This window comes from Gopherus evgoodei, chromosome 3 (genome assembly GCF_007399415.2).
Source record: "Gopherus evgoodei ecotype Sinaloan lineage chromosome 3, rGopEvg1_v1.p, whole genome shotgun sequence".
Taxonomy (NCBI): domain Eukaryota; kingdom Metazoa; phylum Chordata; order Testudines; family Testudinidae; genus Gopherus; species Gopherus evgoodei.
Window position 1 is genome coordinate 174,629,724 of NC_044324.1, and position 23,018 is coordinate 174,652,741.

Below are 23,018 nucleotides of genomic sequence, written 5' to 3' on the forward strand. Positions count from 1 at the left end.
GGAATATTGCACAGGAAATCACCCAGGCGTGTTCTCTGGGTGGGTCAGCTGAATGGCGCTGCTGACAAGCCTTGGAAAGGGTGAAGTTTAGGACCCAGAAGGTTTTGGAGGCATAGAAGGGTTATTGGGTGAAAAAGAAGGAGCAGTCTGGGTATTGCACAGAGGAAGTAGTTAGCTTTCTTTGCTAACGGCTGAACCACAGGTATTTTATTCTTTATCCAGGGTTTGTGTTTCATATACACCAGTTACAGATGTGTTAGCATGTGAATGTTATAAATGGGGAGGAAAAATTTCAATATTAGGAGTGGTTTCTGGTGGGAGAACAAAGAGAAAAAATGGCTTGAAAGACAGGTAAATGTTTTCATTAACCGAGTTGTCGTGTATCCACGAGTCTTGTGAGTTTAAGGGGTTCTCTCTTTTCTAATTCTGGTTGCTAAGATTATCGTACAAGTTAGAATAGTCAATGCACATATGTATGAGATTTTTAAGCAAGGATCTCATCTGGAAAAGCACAAGACAGAAATAATTTCAGTTGCTTTATTTGCATTTGTATGTGGGGTAAAGGAATTACCTTAAGGGGCAAGTTCCTTGCTTTTTAAAAATAAAGGTAAAACTATGTTAGATCAATTAAAAGTGATTAAAAAACCTAAACTAAATCTTTGAAAAAGTTCAACCTAAGATATTTTTCCTCAATCATCTTTTCACTCTCGTTTATTGTTGTAGAACTGCTCATGAGTGGAAGGCTGTTGCTGATTTATTATTATTTTTTTTAAACAATCATTTTAAAAGGATAGGGGAAAATTGAAGAAATTTATTTTGATAGTGGAGGAGCAAACCATCTATACATTACTTAGATTTAGAAGCATAAAAGGAAAAAACTATGTTCTGGGCTACTACTTTCAGCAGTGTCTCTTTAAACGTGCAGTTTATTGCTCAGTTGAAGCAAAGCTGAAATGGATATTGCTGAGAACAAGGAAGAGAGTAAGAAAGTGAACCAGCCACACCCAATGAAGTAGGATTTTTGTTCTTCCTTATAACCCAGCCAGTTACTTTAGCAGATACAGGAAGAATGAGATACATCTGAGTCTATGGTGGGTTTGCCACCGAAAAGCCATATCTACAGATTTTTCAAAATTTACAATTTTACAAAATTAGGCCCTTATACTGCAGACACAACATTATTAGCCCAATGAGACTACTCACAGAAGTACAGTTAAGCACATACATAGGAGCATCCAGGCTTTGGGCTTTATGCACGTGTGCCACTACCACTTCAGCACAAGTGATGTTAACACAGGGCTGGTCTACAGTAGGGGGGGAAATTGATCTAAAATACGCAACTTCAGCTACGTGAATAGTGGAGCTGAAGTCGAAGTATCTTAGATCGAGTTACCTACCGTCCTCACGGCGTGGGATCGACATCCGCAGCTCCCCCTCTCGACTCTGCTACCACTGTTCGCGTTGGTGGAGTTCCGCAGTCGACAGGAGCTTGTTCGGGTATCAATATATCGCATCTAGATGAGACACGATATTTCGATCCCCGAGAAATCGATTGCTACCCGCCGATACGGCTGGTATTGAAGACATAGCCACAGTGAGAGCCTTTGGCCTGGTTTGCACAGGCAAATACACACATTTAACTAAAAGTATATTTTTTGCATCAGTTCAATTAAACCAGTGCAAAACTTAAATTGATTTGAACATCCCTGTTAAGCCTGGCATATGTTGGTGTATCTTGTGTCAGTAAATTTGTGGATGCAAGCTAAACTGCTATAAGCGGTTTTGTGTGTTTGAGCAGTGTTGGTCCCAAGATATGTGAGACAAGGTGGATGAGGTAATATCTTTTACTGGACCAACTTCTTGTCCTTTCCACCAACAACTTTCAGGCTTCACAGAGCTCTTCCTCAGATATAGAAAAGGTAACGAAGATGTCACAGCTAAACATAAGGTGGGACAGATCGTTAAGCATAAGAAGTTACCAGGTGTTGGAGGAGACCAATTAAAATAAAGTGGGCAATTAACTCCCTAGCAGCTGTAGGACAAAGTTGGGTTAGTAAGCTACAAAGGGCTAGTCTACACTAGAAGCTAGTCTACTACAGTGGCACAGCTGCAGCCTGTCTGGGGAAGATACTTTATGCTGACAGAAGAGAGCTCTCCCATCAGTGTGATAAAACCACCTCCATGAGAGGTGGTAGCTACATTGGCATGAGAAGCTCTCCTGCTGATATAGTGCAACATAGCCCTGTCCACACAGGCGCTTAGGTCGGTGTAACTTACATCACTCAGGGGGGTGGCTTATTCACACTATAGAGTGACATAAGTTATATCAACATAAGTAGTAGTGTTACAAGCCCAGAGTGTTGTAATGAGCCATAAAACCAATGTCTGTGTTAAGACCATGGTTTTTAGTGTCCAGCAGAGTTACGAATTTCGGTTCCCAGGCTCATCTTTTGAAAGTGTTGTGAAGTTTTCGTTTGAAGATGAGGACTGAGAGTTTAGATATGGAGTGATAATTTTCTGAAAAGTGTTTGCCTGGAGGTGATGGTGTTTTTTGTGTTTCATCATTTTTCTGTGTGAATTCATTGGAGAGCACAACAATTGTCTGATTTCACCCATATAGTTTTGGCTGCACCACTACTACAACACACGCACATCCCCCACAACACACCTTTCGGGATCCATGGGTCCTACTCATGCCTATCATAACATGTGGTGTACCTCATCCAACACATCAAATACCCTAACAACAACTATATGGGTGAAAAAATAATCCAGAGCCACAATTCATGATGAACCTAAGTCCTCTGATTCAGATTAACCTAACTATGTAAGACTGCTGCCATGGAGTAAAATTATTCCTGACCCCAGTTGCTGATCACTTTCTCTGTAAATTCATTTTTGCTAATCAACTGTAGCTGCTATTCTTAGTAATGTAGATACTTAATCGGTGTTGTAAATGTTACTGAGTAACAAATGACTTTATTAAAAAAACAGTACAAACTCATTAAAACATATTTCTTTCTTAAAGCTTTTCAGCAAGAAATCTACCAGAGAGAGATTTAAAGAGAGAGGAAATCATTACCACTCCTTTGAGACTGTGCCTTCATTTCAGTACTCTATGTGGTGTATTATGTCTTTCAGATGTACTGTCTACGTAACTTTAGGGCCCACTCCTGCAAGGTGCTATGTGGGAGGAGACTCCTAGGCCCACACAGAGCTCACTTAATTCAGTGGAACTCCAAGATCATGGCCTCAGACTCTGAACTCCTTGCAATAGTCGCTTTGACTTCTTGTATGTTTTCCATAGTACTGGATGCAGTAAGAGAGCTCAGTAAATAATAATATTTGCGTCAATATCCTGTGACAGTGAATGCTACGTGTCACATATGTAAAAATTTGACATCGTAGCCATTTTATAGATATTAATTTTAGTTACCAAAGGCTTCAAGTCACATAGATCTAATTCTCAATAGCAGCTGCAAAAGGAGCCAGACTTTAGCCTCAGTCATTCTGACCACATCTTCCAGCTAAACACCCTCCAAAGTCAAATGTATGAGGGATTAGTAATAGTAGTTTAGTATTACATCTTTAACAATTAGAAGAGGCAACCCAGTGGCTTAGTAGTCATGCTCTGCAGTCTCATATAAGATCTTTGTTAGACATGCCAAACTTGGTCTCTTGCTCTTGGGGCTGGCGGTGACTTGATCTGCTGTGGAGGCAGCCCATCTGGCTCTGGGGAAAGAAGCTGCTGATTAAGAAGTGACAATGACATATTCTAAAGACAGGTTTCAGAGTCCTTCCCCACCTGAGGGGTGCCTTGACAGGACTGTATCTAAAGACTGTTTGTCACTTGGGACTCAAATTGAGAGAGAACTAGAAAAAAATGGCATTTAATTTAACAGGGTAGATAGACTTAAATCAAAGTGATGTAGGTGCCAAATGTGACTCCATATTTAAGTTTACTTTTAGTACAAACAGAAATCAGGCAGTCAACCGTTTGTTATTTATGAAGATACAGCGTATCATCCCTAAAGCTGCAGCACTTAGTCTTTGTGCACAGAATGAATGGAATGCAAATGAGAGAGAACTGGGGGGGAAAAAGGCATTTAAGTTGTTAACAGGATGAATTAATTTAAATCAAAGTGATTTAAATAATCAATTTTAATCATAATTTAAATCAGCAAGCAGGAAACCTTGTTTTGCATTTGTACTTTTTATATAGTTTGCTAAAGAAAGCTTGTTTCTCATTTGTCATTAAAATATGCTGATATTTAACTAAATACAGCCTTCACGCTAAATTTGCTAACCAAGGGGATATACACATACATGTACTATATAGATACACTTTTATTTAAGCAATTATATATCTTAACTTATATTTCAGATGCATAATTTTTACATTATTTATCGTTGGAAAATGGTGAATGATGCATTTCTTATTTAACAGATTATTAATTTTTTTACTAGTGAAAAAATTGGATGGAAATTGGAATTAATTGAAAATGCTCCAAAATAGCATTTTCAAATTGTTTATTGGGTAAATAAAAAGGACCCTGATGTACATGAATACAAGGGGGGTATCAAAGCATGTTTTTGATAAATTTAAAACTGATTTATTAAACAAAAGAAGTATTTTATTGTCTGTAGTTTGTGAAATTGAACTAATTGTTTCTGGTCACCATGTTCTTCAAGACTTCACAACTCTCATCTTCTCACACCTAGTTTTTATTCATAGATTGGAAGAGGAAAACACACTTTCCTGCTTTTCCAACTCCTATTAGTTTCTTAACTTTGAATGAACTAGTTGTTGAACTGAACTAGTTGGATAAATGGAAGTGAAGAAAATATTCTCTTTGCATTTGCATAAAAGGCTACTGCTGGTTGAAAGCTGGTTTAGCAATTCAACAGACTGGTTTCTGGTGCTTAGCCAGTGGCATCTACTAGTTCTGTGGTTTGACTTTTAAAAACTTGGCAGCAAACAAGTACTGCTTAATATTTTTTATATAATTTAAATTTTAATAAGTTTGGGCTTTAACATAGTTGTATTCAAATTTAATTTTCAATAGATTTCTTTAAAAATGTGTTTTAATTTAAATTAAAAAATCTGATTTTAATAAAAGTTGATTTTTATCCACCCACTTTGACAAAACAAGGCAATTATTATAAATGTGCTTTCCATCAAAGGATCACAAAGCACTTTGCTGATTAATTAAACCTCATAACACCCCATGACGCAGGTAAGTATTATTATTCATATGTTTCAGATAAGGAAAATGATGCATAGGCAAATTAAATTATTTAATCAAGTTTATACAGGAAATCAGTAAGAGGATTCCTGAGTTCTGTTCCTGGAACAAATTCCTACTCTTCCAGTGCTTTAGCTACAAGAGCATGCCTGATCGTGATCAAGCCAGAAGTGAAGGGCTGTAGTCTGATGTAATTTTGGCATTAATCTGGGTAATTTACATGCCGCTAGGTTTTAAAATGAGAATTGCAAGTTTAGTGTTATCAGTAAAGTTATCAGACTGGGTTGTTTTGTTTAGTTTTTTTTTATCCCATTTCTACATAGTATTTTATTGAAATTCATAAAACTCCATATACTAGACACTTAGCATTATTAGCAGTTTCTGCTCAGGATAAACCAAGATTTAGGCAGCGCAGAAAGTGAGAAGTATCCTTTTAGAGAAGCGAGGGGGTAGGAATGTGTGTGTGGTGTGAGAGATGGAGAAGAAAGAGAGAGAATAAGGGAGGGGAATGTGGAGAACATAGATGGGGATAAAGAGCAGGAAAATAGGGGCAGTGAGAAGTTGAGGGCAAAGAGGGTGATTTGAGATAAAAGAAATGGGAGGGAGAATGGGAAACAGGGTAACTGTGGAGAGGCAAGGAGGAAATGTGAGGTTGCAGGAACAGGGAGGGAAGATAGAGAAACAATGCTAGTTCCTGCAACCAAGGAACTAAGAGAGGGTAAATTCACCTACAAGAGTCATCTAGAGAAGGGCTACCGCCTCTGCTTCATGATGCAATGCCTCTCATTATGCAACCCTTTTTTGCATCCATGTCACATTGTAAACTACAAAAATTACTGCCTTCCACTCTGTTAAGAGAGGACTACAGTCAGACCTTGGTTATCAAAAGCTTTTACTATTTGAAATGACTTCCCATCCCCAAACTTGTAATAATTTAATTGAAGTCTCCCACTTACCCAGCTACCGCAAAAGGTTTTACTTTTATATAAATAACACTCCAAACTCTACTCCTGGCGTAACCTAATCTTCCATGGGCTTCTTATTCTTCCCTTGAATGCTAATACATGAAACCCATGATGTGTAATATTAATTCACAAGTTCGCTTTTTGATTCTCTTCAGCACTTGATATGGCTTCTTCTCCAACTGTGTTGATGCGCCTAATGGCCTCTGCGTATTCTGTTGCGCACAGAGCTGGAACAATAGTCAGAAATGTGATGACTGGTGGAGACCTGGGCATAGTGGAGAAGGTACTTATTTTGCTTAATACTGATTATGTCTGTTAAGAACATTGAGTTAAAAACAGCCCAAGGGGTTCTTTCTGATGATCAGGTAGCTCCCGCACAATTAGGGGGAGCGGGTGCTGTGACGGACTGACAATATCCTGGCATACTTTATTGAATTAGGTTTAATACCTTTGGTGACCATTGTATTCAAAATGCAGTTGTGTATGAGTTATTGTGAGTTGTATGTAACCCCTCTAGGAGGAGGGATTTTTTAATGTCCATCCTTTGTTGTCCATCCTCTGAAGCCACCCCCTGGAAAGGTTGGCATATATGAATTCAAACTGGATTCTCCAGGGACCAACAGACAAATTAAAAACCAGCTATTTATCCAAAAGTCCTATCTGGCTCAGGTTGTTCTTCCTGATCCAGCAAATGGACAGGACCCCTGGGTCATGGGTACCCCAGTCCTTAGGGTAGGATTGGAAGGACGGGGCCTACTGGAGCCCAATAGGGTTGCCAACTTTCTAGTTGCACAAAACTGAACACCCTAGCCCTGCCACTGCCCTGAGGCCCTGCCCCTGCTTATTGCATTCCCCCTCCCTTGGTGGGTTGTTCTCCCACACCTTCACTCACTTTCACTGGACTGGCACAGGGGGTTGGGATGCAGGCTCTAACTGGGGATGTGGAATCTGAGGTGGGGCCAGAAATGAGGGATTCGGAATGTGGATGGGGGCTGTGGGTTGAGGCAGGGGGGTGGGGTGCAAGAGGGGGTGCTTTGGCCTGGGGTGCTGGCTCTGGGGTGGGGCTGGGGATGAGGAATTTGGGGTTCAGGAGGGTGCTACTGATTTGGGGGAGCTGAGAGTTGGGGCTCAGTTGGGGCATGGGCTTATATCAGGGAGCTCCTGGTCAGCAGTGCAGCATGGGGGATAAGGCAGGCTGCCTGCCCTGACCCACGTGACCCAGAAGCAGCCAGGAGGTCCAGGTCCTAGGCTCCAGCACCACTCTTGCCTGCAGGTAACACCCTCAGCAGCTCCCTTTGGCCGGAACCCTATCTTGACCCCATTTCTAATCTTGTTGCAGCATTTTATATAAGATGCAATAACCAACTCTCCCCCCCAGATTCCTGGTCTCCAGTTACCCAACTGACAGCAGTTTCTGGGCTGGTGTATCTTACTTCAGTGATTTCTCTAGATGTTCTTACTGCTTTTTCCTTTTCTGTTTCTCCTTTCCCCTAGCAGGCATTAAAGCATCCTCATTATAAAATATTTACACCTTTTTTTAATGGAATGATTTTGATTTAATGGTTAGTTTTTGAATGCTTTGTTTGTTTTTATTTTTTTCTTCCCCTCATTTGAAAGAGAAAATATATCCTATTCAAGTCTAACTGCAAGTTCTTTCAATGTGCTTAGTTATCCTAACTACAGTAAGTTAGAAATCCAGAGCTTGGTAATGTTATCATACAATCATCTTACTCCTGGTATCATGTAATAAATATGTGTGTTCTAATTCAATTACTATGACTCTTAGCATATTGTGCATTTTAAGCCTAAGAAATAGAATATGCACCATAAGTAGGCCCTTTTTTTCTTTATGATCTTTTAATGTAATTGCCTCCCTTCTTGCTACTCTTCTATCTTACCTTTTTTCTTTTTTAAACGTAAGTCCCCAAAACCTTCTACCTCATGCTCCCCAATTACCCTTGTCTGTGCCCCCTTCCCCACCATTCTGGGAGAGAGGGGACTGTCATAAACAGATAGCTAAGGGTTAATGTCTCTTTCACCTGAAAAAAAAAGTAACCTGACGCACCTGACCGGAGGACCAATCAGAAAACGGGATTTTTTCAGCTCTGGATGGAGGGTTTTTTGTGGGTGAGTCCTTTGTTCTTGGTTCTTCTGTCTGCCTGAATCTCTCTCAGCTATGAGGAGGATTTTTCTATGTCCTGCTTTCTAATCTTATGTTTCCAAGTTGTGAGTACAAAGTTGAGTTTTAGTTTTGTATTTACATGTCTATAGTTGCTGGAGTGCTTTAAATTGTATTCTTTTTGAATAAGGCTGTTTATTCATATTTCTGTTAAGTAATTGACCCTGTATTTGTCACCTTAATACAGAGAGACCATTTGTATGTATTTTTCTTTCTTTTTTATATAAAGCTTTCTTTTAAGACCTGTTGGAGTTTTTCTTTAGTGAGGAACTCCAGGGAATTGGGTCTGCAGCTCACCAGGGAATTGGTGGGAGGAAGAAGTCAGGGGAAAACCTGTGTGTGTTAGATGTACTAGCCTGACTTTGCATTCACTCTGGGTGAGTGGGGAAGAGAGATTGACTCTCGGTAATTCTGTTCTCCAGGCTGGGAACGGGGAGGGTGGAATCCCTCTGTTTAGATTCACGGAGGTTGCTTCTGTGTATCTCTCTAGGAACACCTGGAGGGGGGGGAAGGGAAAAGGTTTATTTCCCTTTGTTGTGAGACTCAAGGGACTTGGGTCTTGGGGTCCCCAGGGAAGGTTTTTGGGGGGACTAGAGTGCCCCAAAACACTCTAATTTTTTGGGTGGTGGCAGCAGTACCAGGTCCGAGCTGGTAACTAAGCTTGGAGGTTTTCATGCTAACTCCCATATTTTGGACGCTAAGGTCCAAATCTGGGATTAGGTTTTGACAGGGACACAGACAGGAGCAAGGGAGAATGAGGCTGGGGCCACAGATGGGGACAGGAGTAGTGCTGGGTGCCTCTCCCCCACCTGCCCTCCAGCAGGGCTGGCCCTGGCCCCAGCTGCACCCCCCCGAACGTTCTTCCTCTTCCAACAGTTTGGGGACCTCTGATCTAACTTGATCCCAGCCTCTTCTCTCACTTCTTTGGCATATATGACTTTACAAACGATCCTGTTTGACTCATTTTGTTGATAATGAAATATTTATTAGATACCTGCTGGTCAAAGAAATAAATCTACTAGCTAGAGGTCAGTACAAAAAAGAACATAAGAACGGCCGTACCGGGTCAGACCAAAGGTCCATCTAGCCCAGTATCTGTCTATCGACAGTGGCCAATGCCAAGTGCCGCAGAGGGAGTGAAGCTAACAGGAAACGATCAAGTGATCTCTCTCTTGCCATCCATCTCCATCCTCTGATGAACAGAGGCTAGGGACACCATTCTTTACCCTTCCTGGCTAATAGCCATTTATGGACTTAGCCACCATGAATTTATCCAGTTCCCTTTTAAACATTGTTATAGTCCTAGCCTTCACAACTTCCTCAGGTGAGGAGTTCTACAAGTTGACTGTGCGCTGCGTGAAGAATTACTTTTATTTGTTTTAAACCTGCTACCTATTAATTTCATTTGGTGACCCCTAGTTCTTGTATTATGGGAATAAGTAAATAACTTTTCCTTATCCACTTTCTGCACATCACTCATGATTTTATATACCTCTATCATATCCCCCCTTAGTCTCCTCTTTTCCAAGCTGAAGAGGCCTAGACTCTTTAATCTCTCCTCGTATGGGACCCTCTCCAAACCCCTAATCATTTTAATTGCCCTTTTCTGAACCTTTTCTAGTGCTAGAATATCTTTTTTGAGGTGAGGAGACCACATCTGTACACTGTATTCGAGATGTGGGCGTACCATGGATTTATATAAGGGCAGTAATATATTCTCAGTCTTATTCTCTGTCCCCTTTTTAATGATTCCTAACATCTTGTTTGCTTTTTTGACTGCCTCTGCACACTGCGTGGACATCTTCAGAGAACTATCCACGATGACACCAAGATTTTTTTCCTGACTTCTTGTAGCTAAATTAGCCCCCATCCTATTGTACGTGTAGTTGGGGTTATTTTTTCCAATGTGCATTACTTTACATTTATCCTCATTAAATTTCATTTGCCATTTTGTTGCCCAATCATTTAGTTTTGTGAGATCTTTTTGAAGTTCTTCACAATTTGCTTTGGTCTTAACTATCTTGAGTAGTTTAGTATCATCTGCAGATTTTGCCACCTCACTGTTTACCCCTTTCTCCAGATCATTTATGAATAAATTGAATAGGATCGGTCCTAGGACTGACCCTTGGGGAACACCACTAGTTACCCCTCTCCATTCTGAGAATTTACCATTAATTCCTACCCTTTGTTCCCTGTCTTTTAGCCAGTTCTCAATCCATGAAAGGACCTTCCCTTTTATCCCATGACAGCTTAATTTACGTAAGAGCCTTTGGTGAGGGACCTTGTCAAAGGCTTTCTGGAAATCTAAGTACACTATGTCCACTGGATCCCCCTTGTCCACATGTTTGTTGACCCCTTCAAGGAACTCTAATAGATTAGTAAGACACGATTTCCCTTTACAGAAACTATGTTGACTATTGCTCAACAGTTTGTTTTTCTATGTGTCTGACTATTTTATTCTTAACTATTGTTTCTACTAATTTGCCCGGTATCGATGTTAGACTTACCAGTCTGTAATTGCCGGGATCATCTCTAGAGCCTTTTTTAAATATTGGCGTTACATTAGCTAACTTCCAGTCATTGGGTACCAAAGCCGATTTAAAGGACAGGTTACAAACCTTAGTTAATAGTTCCGCAACTTCATATTTGAGTTCTTTCAGAACTCTTGGGTGAATGCCATCTGGTCCCGGTGACTTGTTAATGTTGAGTTTATCAATTAATTCCAAAACCTCCTCTTGTGGCACTTCAATCTGTGACAGTTCCTCAGATTTGTCACCTACAAAAGCCAGTTCAGGTTTGGGACTCTCCCTAACATCCTCAGCCATGAAGACTGAAGCAAAGAATCAATTTCGTTTCTCTGTAATGACTTTATCGTCTTTAAGCGCACCTTTTGTATCTCGATCATCAAGGGGCCCCACTGGTTGTTTAGCAGGCTTCCTGCTTCTGATGTACTTAAAACATTTTATTACCTTTTGGAGTTTTTGAAGAGGCCTTAGAAGAGTGCCTACCAGTGAGAATCAGGGATAATGCAATGGAGAGGAGTCCAGCTCCCCCACTCCTACCTCTTCCTTGCTGGGTTTCCTATCAGGAAACAGCCTCCTATCAGAGTAACAGCCATGTTAGTCTGTCTCCACAAAAAGAACAGGAGTACTTGTGGCACCTTAGAGACTAACATTGCAGGCTCATGCTAAGAGGTTCCAACTTTTCGTATTTGCTCTGGTCACTAGATGTCCCATAAATTTGAAACTCCACCTGTTTCCCCTTCATGGTGTTGAAAGAAGGTTTTTCTCTCCCCATCTTTATCCCAGGCCCCTTCTGCCTGCTGTGATGGGCTGGAGATCTTTGCTACTCTATTCTTCTCCTAACCTCTGATTGGGGCAGTCTTGAATAATAATTATTTGTATTACAGTAATACCTGTAGGCTCCAGCCAAGACTAGGGCTTTATTGTGCTAGGCACTGTACATGTCTAATAAGGGATATCCCTACCCTGAAGAGTATATAATCTAATATACAAGATGCCATTTTCCAGATGGGGGAATTGAGGCACAGAGAGATTAGTGATCTGGCCAAGGATCCACAGTAAATTCAAATAATTTGTGTCCCAGTCCAGGGCCTCAGTCACAAAACCAACTTTCCTCTCTTTGCTGGCAGGGAGATGGACTGGATGGCCTAAAAGGTCTTTTCTGTTTCTAACTCTTGTGATTCTGTGAACCAAATCCTGAAATTCTTATTCTCACTGAAGTCTGTCAGTAGGACTTTTGCATGTGCAAGGATTACAGGCTTTAGACCTGTACTGGAACAGCAATACTCAACAAAAAAGCTGCCAAATCAATAGAAGTCTCTTCCCCAACCCTCCCCACTCCCCAATAATCATATAAGGCCAAGTACTACAAATTAAGAACAATGTCAAGGGGATTATTTTAGTAAATGTGATTATAACTTTCCCCATCTTGTTTAATATTAGTTCAAAAGCTATGCACAAAATGCTAACTTGCACTTTAGCAGCTTGGCCTTTGCTAGTCCACTGTGTGAGTGATCTTAGACTTCAGTGGTTTGTGGGGTGTGGAAAATGTCTGCAGACTATAGATAAAATGGGTCTAACTTTTTTTTTTAAACAAATTCCATATATACTTAAAAAAAAGTTTTTCCACAAAATATCACAGCCCCAATCCTGCAAAGTCTGAATCTATACATGAATACGATTTATTTTTGGCTTTATGCATTGAATCAAAATTAAATTTTATTATTATAATTTTCATTTTATTATGCTTTAAGAAATTTGACATACAGGAAAATATCATGAAAATACAGTTGAGACCAGCATTCTCACCTTTTTGTGGTTGTAAAAAGTTATTTTGAGTGAGCCATTTATCCCAGCAATTGTAAGTAGCTGCATTTTCCTAAGCAGTCAGTTTTTATAGTGGAAACCTTGTGCTTCTGAATAATGCAAATTGACAACATTAACAGAAGTTATAGCAACTCCCTTCTCTTTGGCCTTCCCAAGGAACAGCTCCCTAGACATCATGTGCAGAATGCCACTTGTCTTCTCATATGTATAAACATCTTCAAACAACTAATGGCTCCCTAATCTTTCCAAGATCCAGTCCGAAAAAATTCACCCTCTTGGGCCTGACCATCCCATAAACTACATACATTCACTCCCATTGCCTTCAGTGTGAGTTGCATGCACACAACCTGAATGATGAAAGATCTCTCCTCTTTACTACCAAGCCCTTCTCCCCAGGGCCAGTTCCAGGCACCAGCTAAAGAAACAGGTGCTTGGGGCGGCCAATTCCAAAGGGCGGCACTCTGGACACTATTGGGGCGGCACATCTGGGTCTTTGGTGCAGGGCTGCCCAGAGGATTCAGGGGGCGTGGGGCAAAGCAGGGGAGCTGTGGCGCTATTATTCACCCAGCGGCAGTCTGGGTCTGACATTTCAGCTGTGGTGGGGCATTCAGTCGCTCTGCATTTTCGGCAGCACTGGAGGGCCCCCTGCCGCCGAAATGCCACTGAAGACCCAGACCAAGGCCAGGGCTTGTGGGGCCTGGAGCCTGGGGCAAATTGCTCCACTTGCGCCACCCCCACCCCAACCCCCGGGCGGCCCTGCTTCAGCGGTGGGTCTCTCAGTCCCTTTCGAAGCGAAGGACCTGCTGCCGAACAGTGGAGTGGCACGATCTGGTTGCTGTGGCTTTTTTTTTTTCTTTTTTCCACTTGGGCGGCAGAAAACCTGGAACCAGCCCTGCTTCTCCCTTTACATCCCTTTACTTGTTTAGCACCTTTACTCTCTCTGTCCTTCAATACATCCGCTCCAGCCAGAATAACAGCCCTCTTCTCTGCAGCTCCTGCCTCTTCAACTCTGTCTTTTCAGTAGCATGTGAAAACATTTTTCTCCCCTATTTATGTCTCTTAATTTCTATCACCTTCTCTTATGTTTATTTAACTTGATATACTACTTGGCTCTGTGAAGTGTGGTATACTTGTATGAATGTTATCATACAAAATAAGGATGTTTTGTGCTGAATTCACTAAGAAAGTACAACACATGCAGCATTGGAACAAGCTTCCTCACACTGCCCTACCAGTGTATTTCACTCTTGAGACAGATAAGAGAGGAAACTCGGTCTCAATGACCTATTCAGTCCTTGGCTTCTCTCGAGTTGGTTAATTGGGATGGTGGTTTCTGTGACGAGGGTCCTTCTCCACTATGAAATGGATATCAGTGATCAGTGCGATACAGGCCACTGTGTTGTTTTAAAGTAGAATAATTCCTTCCCATCCTCTGCAGTGTGGACCCAGTGACTTGCAGACCAAAGCCGACCGACTGGTACAAATGAGCATTTGCGCTTCACTGGCACGAAAATTCCCCCGACTGACAATCATTGGAGAAGAGGTGAGAACTGTGTTTATCTACATTTTCAAGATGTTAATTTGCCACTTATGATTTAGATTTGTCATTTGCAGGCTTAAGAGAGCCATGTGTTCTCTTTAATTTTTATCTTCCCTCCCAATTCCCCTTCCCTCAGCGTTAGCTTCATCAGATGACTTGACAGCAAATCCAGTGACTGGAAGGCAAATCCCAAATCCCCCTTCACACCTGCCAGGCCAAGTTAACCTGGGATAAAAGTAAAGGCTGGCACATGGCTAAAACCTGGGGAGTGGCTGTATCACTTTGCTCTGCTGTATTTGCAGTGCTAGGAATGGAACCATATTTGGGAGCTGCAAAGGCTCACTCGCAGTGCTCTCTGGCTGTTGCCTGTTTCCGTTAGTGTCTTTTTGTGTCCTTTTGTCAGGACCTGCCCTCTCATGATGTAGATGAGGAGTTGATTGAGGACGGTCAGTGTGAGGAAATACTGAAGAAAGCTTTTCCACCGCAGTACAGTTCCATTAAAGAGGAAGAGGTAATAAACATATTACACTTACTTTCTTATATCCCCATATAGCTTATTAGTCTTATCTAAGAAAGATCCAAGAAATAAAACAGATACACCGCTACCTTGATATAACGCTACCCGATATAACACAAATTTGGATATAACGTGGTAAAGCAGTGCTGGGGGGGAGGTGTGTGATCACGCTCCACTTGATCAAAGCAAGTTCAATATAACACGGTTTCACCTATAACATGGTAAGATTTTTTTTGGCTCCCAAGGACAGCGTTCTATCGAGTTAGAGGTGTAATTTTGATGTTGTCAGCTTTCTTTTGGTTTAAGTGCCACATTCAATTTAAAAAGGAAGTATTTTCAAAATGACAGCCCTAAAAATGGAAGCCCTCTAATTATCCACAGAATGGGTGTAGCATGGTCAGCAGGTTTCTCTGTAATGTTCCATGAATGTGTATCAGAGCTATACTAAAGGGACCACCTTTAGGAGTGAGAGGATAGTTTAGTTTCCATGCCCATTGAATCCTTGTATGCAGTGTTGTTGTAGTCATGTTGGTCCCAGAACATTAGAGACACAAGGTGGGCAAGGTAATTTCTTTTATTGGACGACTTCAGTTGGTGAGAGAGACAAGTTTACAGAACTCTTATTAATTTTTGACATCTCTACTGAGATTGCAAGCAACGTTGTTAATTAGTGCAAGTGGTGGTGAGTTGATATTAGGTTTTAAATGTAGACGTCTTTCCATAAAAAATGGACTGAGCTCACCAAATCCACATTACATAGCCAGCTGAATAGCTGGTGAAAAGTCTGATATCTCTTTACAAATCCCTGGAGCTGTCCAGTCCTATATGTAATAAACATTTATGAACACTCATGTAATTTGTTTGCACTTTAAGTGTAAGATTTCTTAACAATGGTGAGGTTTATCCTCCTCTCACTGCTGCTAACTAGTACTCTTTTATATAATAGTTTAATTTCCGTGATTTGTGATTCCTCTTGTGTTGTGTGCATTTTCTTTTTTTAAGCTTGTTGTGTGGGTTGATCCTCTGGATGGAACCAAAGAATACACGGAAGGTTGGCTTCTCTTTTTCTTATTTGTACTGATCTGAAAAATTATTTCAGTTTAATTAAAGTAACATGAAAATTTCTAGAACATTCTAGAAGCTTATCAAACTGTGGTGACAGAGTCCATCAGAATAGATGGAAAATGTTGGGAGGGAAAGGATTTTGTGAGCTTTTTTTTTATGTTAGACTGGTCATAGCACTAGAAATATACTGTAGGGAACCACCTGCACTGGCAGGGAAGGGACTAGGTAACATAATAGTTCTTTTCTATGTCTAATTTCTATAATGCGGTGATCTCCCACTTACATAGTGGCCTGCAGAACAGGAGGCCTGGAGAACCACTGAACTAGAAAAGACTGGGTTGTGAAGTAATTGAGAAGGGGCAGACTGAAAGTCAGAATTTTTTGGGTAGATGAGCATGTAAGCAGGATCCAAATGTATGTATTACAAGTCAGGAATACGCAGGATTTCTTAAATGCTTCATATCTGAAAAAGAAAATGTCATTTAGCTTTGTTGGGCAAAGAAGGATTTGTCACTAAGTGGTTTTCCTGCACTGTTTTTGGAGTTCTCTTGTCCACATAAACAATTTGAGCTCTGCTATCCTGACTCATGACATTTCCAGAAGCCCTCACTGGAATTATGCTATTTGTTCTACAGTGTATATTTTCTACTAAACACTCTGTTGGTACTTGCCTGCAGACATCCATGTACAGTACCATATAAAATTTTCAGCTAAGATCACTTGAGTCTTCAAAAGAGATTTCCTTGACAAGAAGTTTGTATAAGATTTTTTTTTTAAACAGCTATGACTCCTGTAAACCTATTTCATAACTTGTACGAGATTTTATTCACATTAGGCCCCAGCTCAAACCGGCAACATACTGCGTGTCTTCCACTACCATTGACTTCCATGGGAATTGAGAGTATTCAACACTTCATAGGACTGGGGCCTTTTCTTTTACATATGTTTGCTTTGGATGTGCCTTAAATGGCTTTTATTAATAGTAACCTTTAATATCGGATACATTCTCTCTCTGGCTTTTCTTTGCAAGGGGAAGGATCAATGGACTAGAGATGAGAAAGACCTAAACTTGTTTGATCCTACAATATTTGTGTCCCCATCATTCAAAACACACAGATGTTACTACAGTATTTAAAGCACTGTTTTAAAACAACATAATTACTTTTATCATGGAAGTAAACTTATTTTTTGTAGAACATTGGGGTCTGTAGGTGAGTGGACTCACCCCTGTGGTGCCTCCTGCTGGTCATCCAGGGGAATTAGCTCTTCCAGCATCCTGGAGCACCCCCTGCAGGCTAGTGATCCGTCTTACTACTGGCCCCCGTGTCCCTCCCAGGCCCCCAGTGCCCCTTTCTCTGGGTTGCTGCCCCCCTGGCAGTACCCCTACACTCTGGGTCTCCCCACCCAGGGGAACCCCCACCCACTAATCACACCTCGCCTCAGTGTAAGGCTACTGCCAGTCACCATCTAGCCCCACTCCCTGAGGCAGACTGCAGTATACGCCACTCATCACAGGCAAGGTTGGGTTGGACCTGCTGCCTCTCTCTCTAGCTGGGCTGCCCCTCTGCAACCCCGGTACTGGTCTTTGGCCCTCACCCAGGCCCACAGCCTTGGGCTTTCCTAGGCCAGAGCTCCACAGCTCCTCTAGCCTTCCCCTAGCCCTGCTCCGCTCCCAGTACCCTGCTCAGCTCCCTAGCAGCCAGGCCCTTCTCTCTCTACAAGCATAGAGAGAGTCCTGAGCTTCTGGCTGCCCATGTCCCTTAGTCTGTTTGGGGCATGGTCCCAGCTGCAGCCACTTTCCCCAATCAGCCAAGGCTTTGCTCCCTTCCCCAGCCCCAGGCCTCTCCTGGGCTGTTTCAAGCCCCACAGGGCAGGAGCAGGTAATCACCCCGCAACAAGGTCCAATCCTTTCACGCATCCGGGCAGAGTTCCTCTGGGCGGCGTCCACTGGCTCCCTTGACGCCTTCGAGGAGCAGTGGGTGCTGTCTGGGGTTCTCTGCTCAGTGTCCCCATCAGGCTCCCTTCTTTTGACCCTCTGACCGCACTACTGTCCCTGTTGTTTGTTCACCCTAACTCAGTTTTCCAGTTCCTGTAGATCCCCCCCTTATTGCTGAAGGACACCCCCCAGCCTAGGTAAAGGGACCAATTGTGTAAGTACTTATTAGGCTTCTCTGAAAAGTCTGCAGTGCCATTACTGTATCTTCCTGTTGCAACTTGTGATAAGGTAGACTGTGAACTCTTTGTAGCAAGGGAATTTTTTTTATTTTTTATTTTTATTTTAATTGTGGGCCTGTATAACATCTGGCACAACTGGCACTACTGCTTACTACCAAGTGTTTGCTGATTCAGGTCTGTGGTTTATCTGAATGTTATTTACATAGTACTATGCAGTGATAGACTTTCTAATATTTAATATGCATGTTGACTCAGATTGTCAAAAGTGACTAGCAATTTTTGGATGCCTCAAGTTTTGAGCATCCAATTTGAGACATCTTAACAGGGTCTTATTTTTCAGAATACAGATTGCTCAGAGTATCACATTGTCTCAAGTTTGGCAACTGAAAATGAAGGCATCCACAATAACTAGTGACTTTATACAATCTTGGCCATTATTAATATTTTCAAGTAATTGAACAAAGATAGAGGATTGTGGGTTTGCATGAGGGCTGGGGTTTTTTTTTTTCTTACTTTCATTTTCAGTCATTACTTAATAATATTTATTACTTCTTCACAGGTCTCCTCGACCATGTAACAGTTCTTATTGGAATTGCTTATGAAGGTAAAGCAATAGCAGGAGTTATTAACCAGCCCTTCTACAACTATGAGGTAATAAATGCATAATGCTCGAGAGCACTAAATGATCTGTAACTATCACTTCTAGGACACATTTCTGCTCAATGGTGCTTGATCTACACTACATACCACACTTCACTAGCTAGAGCTAATGGTGTAATATAAGGAACTTTATCATCAAGAAGCCCATAGATCAAGTTTCTTGGAACTGAATTCCAAGGCCATGCAAATAACTGCAACAGCTCTCCACTTTTTTAGGTAACAAGACATTACACGTATTGTAGCTAGGTTGTCACATAAGTGTAAAACCCATGATATCTTGCTCCAGGCTGGTGTCTCTTTGGACATATTGCAGAAGTGACCTGTTTAGATTCACAGGGAGATGCCTACCACTCCAGTCTGTTAGTGTGACTTGATGACTGAATCCTGGGACATCATTAAGCTGGGCCTTAAAAGGCACCAGGTATTTCTCTGGCTTTGTCTACACTATGAGCTCTGGGTGTGATTCCCCTGCATGTGTACACATAGCCACAGTAGTACAGATAGCAACAGCAGAGGCATGACTTAGATGTCCCAAGTACATACCTACTGGTTTCAGATGGGTTTGTACCCACCACAGCTCCCCTTTGCCTCCAGTCCCACTATCCTTTCTGTTGCAGCAACACTTATACTCATGCTAGCTCGAAAAGAACTAGTGCAAGTACACGTACGCACCCAGGGGCCTCATACCCCTAGCCTGTATTATAGATGTAACCACAGTTAGTTGCAGTTGAGTTGCAGAGTGTTACCAAACCCAGTCTAATACCCTCCCCCCCGCCCTCCAAAATGGGGGATTAAGAGGATTAACTATAACACCAGAATAGCAAAATTCAGGAACAGTCCAAGGACATAGAATGGGAGCTGATTCGGATTGGGCATAGCAAAGAAAAGCTCATATTTGGTATAATACACTGAAATAACTATGAGGATACTTTTCAGTTCTGTAATATCCAATGCAAGGATTTCAAAGAGATTCACAACCGTTAATTATCACAAAGACCCTATGAGGTAGATAAGGAAGAATTATTATCCCCATTTGACAGGCAAGTGAACTAAAGCACATGCACTTGCCCAAGCTAAATAACTTGCCCAAGGTCATATAATATGTCCCTCAGTTAGCTGGGAACAGAACCCAGGAGTGCTGGCTTCCTGCCCTGGGCTACAGTTACTAGAACTCACTTCTTTTCCATTGCCACAATTTACACTTTTTTACCCTCTAAAATGAATATAATAATGAAATAAAAAGTCTCCAGCTATGCCTTTGTGTTTATATATTTTTTTAAAAATAAGTGTTATATGCTGTAGTAATGCTAAGCCTTGGTTTTTGCATCTTCTATGTAGGCAGGAGCAGATGCAGTGCTGGGTAGGACAATCTGGGGTGTCCTAGGTTTGGGTGCCTTTGGATTTCAGCTGAAAGAAGTGCCAGCTGGGAAACACATCATCACTACTACCCGTTCACACAGCAGTAAGCTGGTAAATGACTGCATTAGTGCAATGAACCCTGATAATGTGGTGAGAGTCGGAGGTGCAGGAAATAAGGTATGACAATCCAATATTTTTCTTTGCTAGTGGTAAGACATGACATCTTTGTAAAGAGAACAAAGAATTTAGGGCCAAATGCCATCCTTATCTCAATGGGTGCAAAGGGACCCCTGGCAGTGGAACTGGTCCCCAAAGAGGTGAGGCAGGTTTTGGTGGATATAGGGAATGCTCCCCAGCTCCATAGTGTGGAATCAGTGCTCTTGGGGCTCCTTGCCTAGCAACATGCAGGGTTTGTTTGGGGGAGAAGGAAAGGATGGAATATCTGCAACCACCTGAAGCCTCTGATCCTCTTACCCAACCCATATGGAAAGTGTGCAATAGGGCTAGAAAGGCCTTATAGGCATGTGAAGATGGTTTCCTCTCCATTCTCCCAGGTAGATCTCCCCAGCAACCAGCCAAGATACATGAGTTGGATGCCAAGGACAAGATTTGCTTCCTATAGATTATATTTGAGTCAATTAAAAATGGATCACTTTGGATGGTAGCAGCTATGTTGTTGTCTAAACTTTTAAGATTATTACATTTGTAAATCCTAAAGAGGAGCCTCTGAGACTCCTCCTTTCTGGTGAGAACATCAGTTTGTGCACTACCAAACTGACCCAATTCTATTCCCATTGAATTTCTGTTCTATCTTTTGCATGCCTGGAGGTCATATGAAATGACTGTCATTCTTCATCTGTAATAGATCATTCAACTGATAGAAGGCAAGGCTTCTGCTTATGTGTTTGCTAGTCCTGGGTGCAAGAAGTGGGATACGTGTGCTCCTGAGGCTATTTTACACGCTGTGGGAGGTGAGTTAACAATAATGTTCATAACTCTTTTTTTGAGAGAAGTTGAAGTTACAGTAGATTTTTCTAGTATTTATGTGCACAAGGTCATAGGATATCTTTTTCATAAGACCAAGATGAGTTCTATTATACACAGTTTTGGCAGATAACTTCTTGACCTAAAAGCCTGTGTATATATTTAAAAACAAAGCACCGCTGTTAAGCATTAAAGACCTGATCCAACCCCCTTTGAAATCAATGGAATGACTCCCATTGACTACAGTGGGCTTTGGATCAGGCCCTGGTTTTGCCAGTAGAAGGCAGTATAATTTACCTTGTCTGCTTTTATTCAAGACTTAATGCAGTTACTAATTGAAGTAATACAAAAAAATTCTTTCTAAAACATATTGGTTTTACTATTTTCCAACTGACAGCTTCCTCTGCTTGTTTTCCTATACAATGAGGTCTTTTCCCAATTACTGAAATCATTCATTTATTGTCTTTATATGCTCACTGGGTGTACGGAGGGCATCTTATAATACTTCATGAACAACAAAACAGTTAGCCAAATCCTGTAGTCCTTGCTCACAGCTGCAGGATTTGGCTTCAAATTTGAATCAGTCCAGTGGGTAACCCAGTAAAATCACTACCCTCCAAACAGCACAAAGCCACTTTGCCTTGGTGAAAATATAAGTTATGAAAAGGCTTGATTGAATAAATATAATTAACTTTAAATCAGTGGTGTTGTTCGACCTCTTCTGCTGTCCATCTTAGTGGCTAGAAGAAACCTTTTACACATTAAGATTAAGTATAGTATTGGTTTAATACGATATCAGGAGAGTGTATCTTTCCATTGCAAGTATAAAAGACTTGATCTTCTACATCTATCTGTAACAACTATGATTCAAAGGAAGAGAGAACCAATTGGTGTTCTATTTTCGCAAAAATTCAGGTGCTGTGCTTAAATGAACTGGGACCAATAACATATTCATATATTTCTTGCAGGCAAGCTGACTGATATTCATGGAAATCCTTTTCATTATAACAAGGAGGTGAAACACATGAATTCAGCAGGGGTCCTTGCCACATTGAGAAACTTTGAGTACTATGCCAGTCGTGTTCCAGAGAGTGTTAAACAAGCCCTTGTGCCTTAAAGGAGGAAGCCAACTGGGGGGGAGGAGGAGGAACATTAACATAATATTTCAAGCTAACTGCCAAATGAGCTTGAATATATTTTTTTTATGAAATCTGAGCCAAGATTCATTCTGATATTGTGCTGATCAGTGATTTGTTTCAGAAATTAGTGTACAGAATGTCTAGATACATGGGGGATGGGGGGAATCTACAGTTGTTTCACCAGGTAACAGGTTACAGGTTTTCAATATTCACAGTAGATGTTTTTCCTTCCCTTTGAAAGTAAGGAACCCAAGGAAAGTTCTGTTCATGTGAACAGATTTTATGCAGTTATACGGTATACATTTGTATCACATAATAATGTCACAGTCCAAATCTATTTCCTTAACTTATTTCAGGGCATGAAACCATAGCCTGAATTTGCTCAACATTTTTTGTTGTACATAGGCAGCAATACTTAATTCACTTTATATATTGGCAATAAATAATTTGTTTTGGTGGGTCCCACTGCTTATAATAAAGTTACTGTTGTTGATTCTTAAGCATGATGTGCTTCTTTTGTAAATAGCAGTTTTTGACATTTTGTACATTTTTCAGCATGTGGAAACCCCTTTTATTCTTAGTGTTTGGCATATTTCTCTCCGGTTTCAATGAGGGTTTTTGTAGCAGTTTAGGTTTGTGGGGGATAGCAACGAAACTGCTTCATTACTACAGGAGTTAACGCGTCACACATGGGCAGCTCAATTTCGATTATATATTTTGTAGCTGTTTCTATAGCTATCAGAACTAAGGTCTTTCCATTTCATCCTAACTCTAGAGGGTTCATATGTGTATTCATTCCTAGTCATAATTCTATATGCACCTTTTAAAAGTACAGTTGCT

General features: G+C 41.2%; 1 protein-coding gene across 2 annotated transcripts; it reads left to right on the forward strand.

Annotated features, from left to right (window-relative positions):
- Window positions 1-17: 17 nt before the first annotated feature.
- Window positions 18-22,678, forward strand: BPNT1 (3'(2'), 5'-bisphosphate nucleotidase 1). 2 transcript variants are annotated; one of them, XM_030557478.1, is made up of 9 exons: window positions 18-39; window positions 6,367-6,494; window positions 14,178-14,282; window positions 14,683-14,790; window positions 15,799-15,847; window positions 18,596-18,687; window positions 20,035-20,232; window positions 20,921-21,026; window positions 22,008-22,678. In XM_030557478.1, exons 2-9 carry the CDS (start codon window positions 6,375-6,377, stop codon window positions 22,154-22,156), a joined length of 927 nt encoding a protein of 308 aa, XP_030413338.1. In that variant the 5' UTR covers window positions 18-39; window positions 6,367-6,374; the 3' UTR covers window positions 22,157-22,678. The 2 variants fall into 2 exon arrangements, with proteins under 2 accessions (XP_030413338.1, XP_030413340.1); XM_030557480.1 differs by lacking the exon at window positions 18-39 and adding an exon at window positions 46-202.
- Window positions 22,679-23,018: the final 340 nt, after the last annotated feature.

What these genes read in the sequence shown, in the direction of transcription:
- BPNT1 (XM_030557478.1), top strand. Translation starts at nt 6,375, where the DNA reads ATGGCTTCTTCTCCAACTGTGTTGATGCGCCTAATGGCCTCTGCGTAT. An exon ending in TGACAATCATTGGAGAAGAG is followed by an intron (nt 14,283 to 14,682) that starts GTGAGAACTGTG and finishes TCCTTTTGTCAG; the next exon opens with GACCTGCCCTCTCATGATGT. An exon ending in TCGGAGGTGCAGGAAATAAG is followed by an intron (nt 20,233 to 20,920) that starts GTATGACAATCC and finishes CATCTGTAATAG; the next exon opens with ATCATTCAACTGATAGAAGG.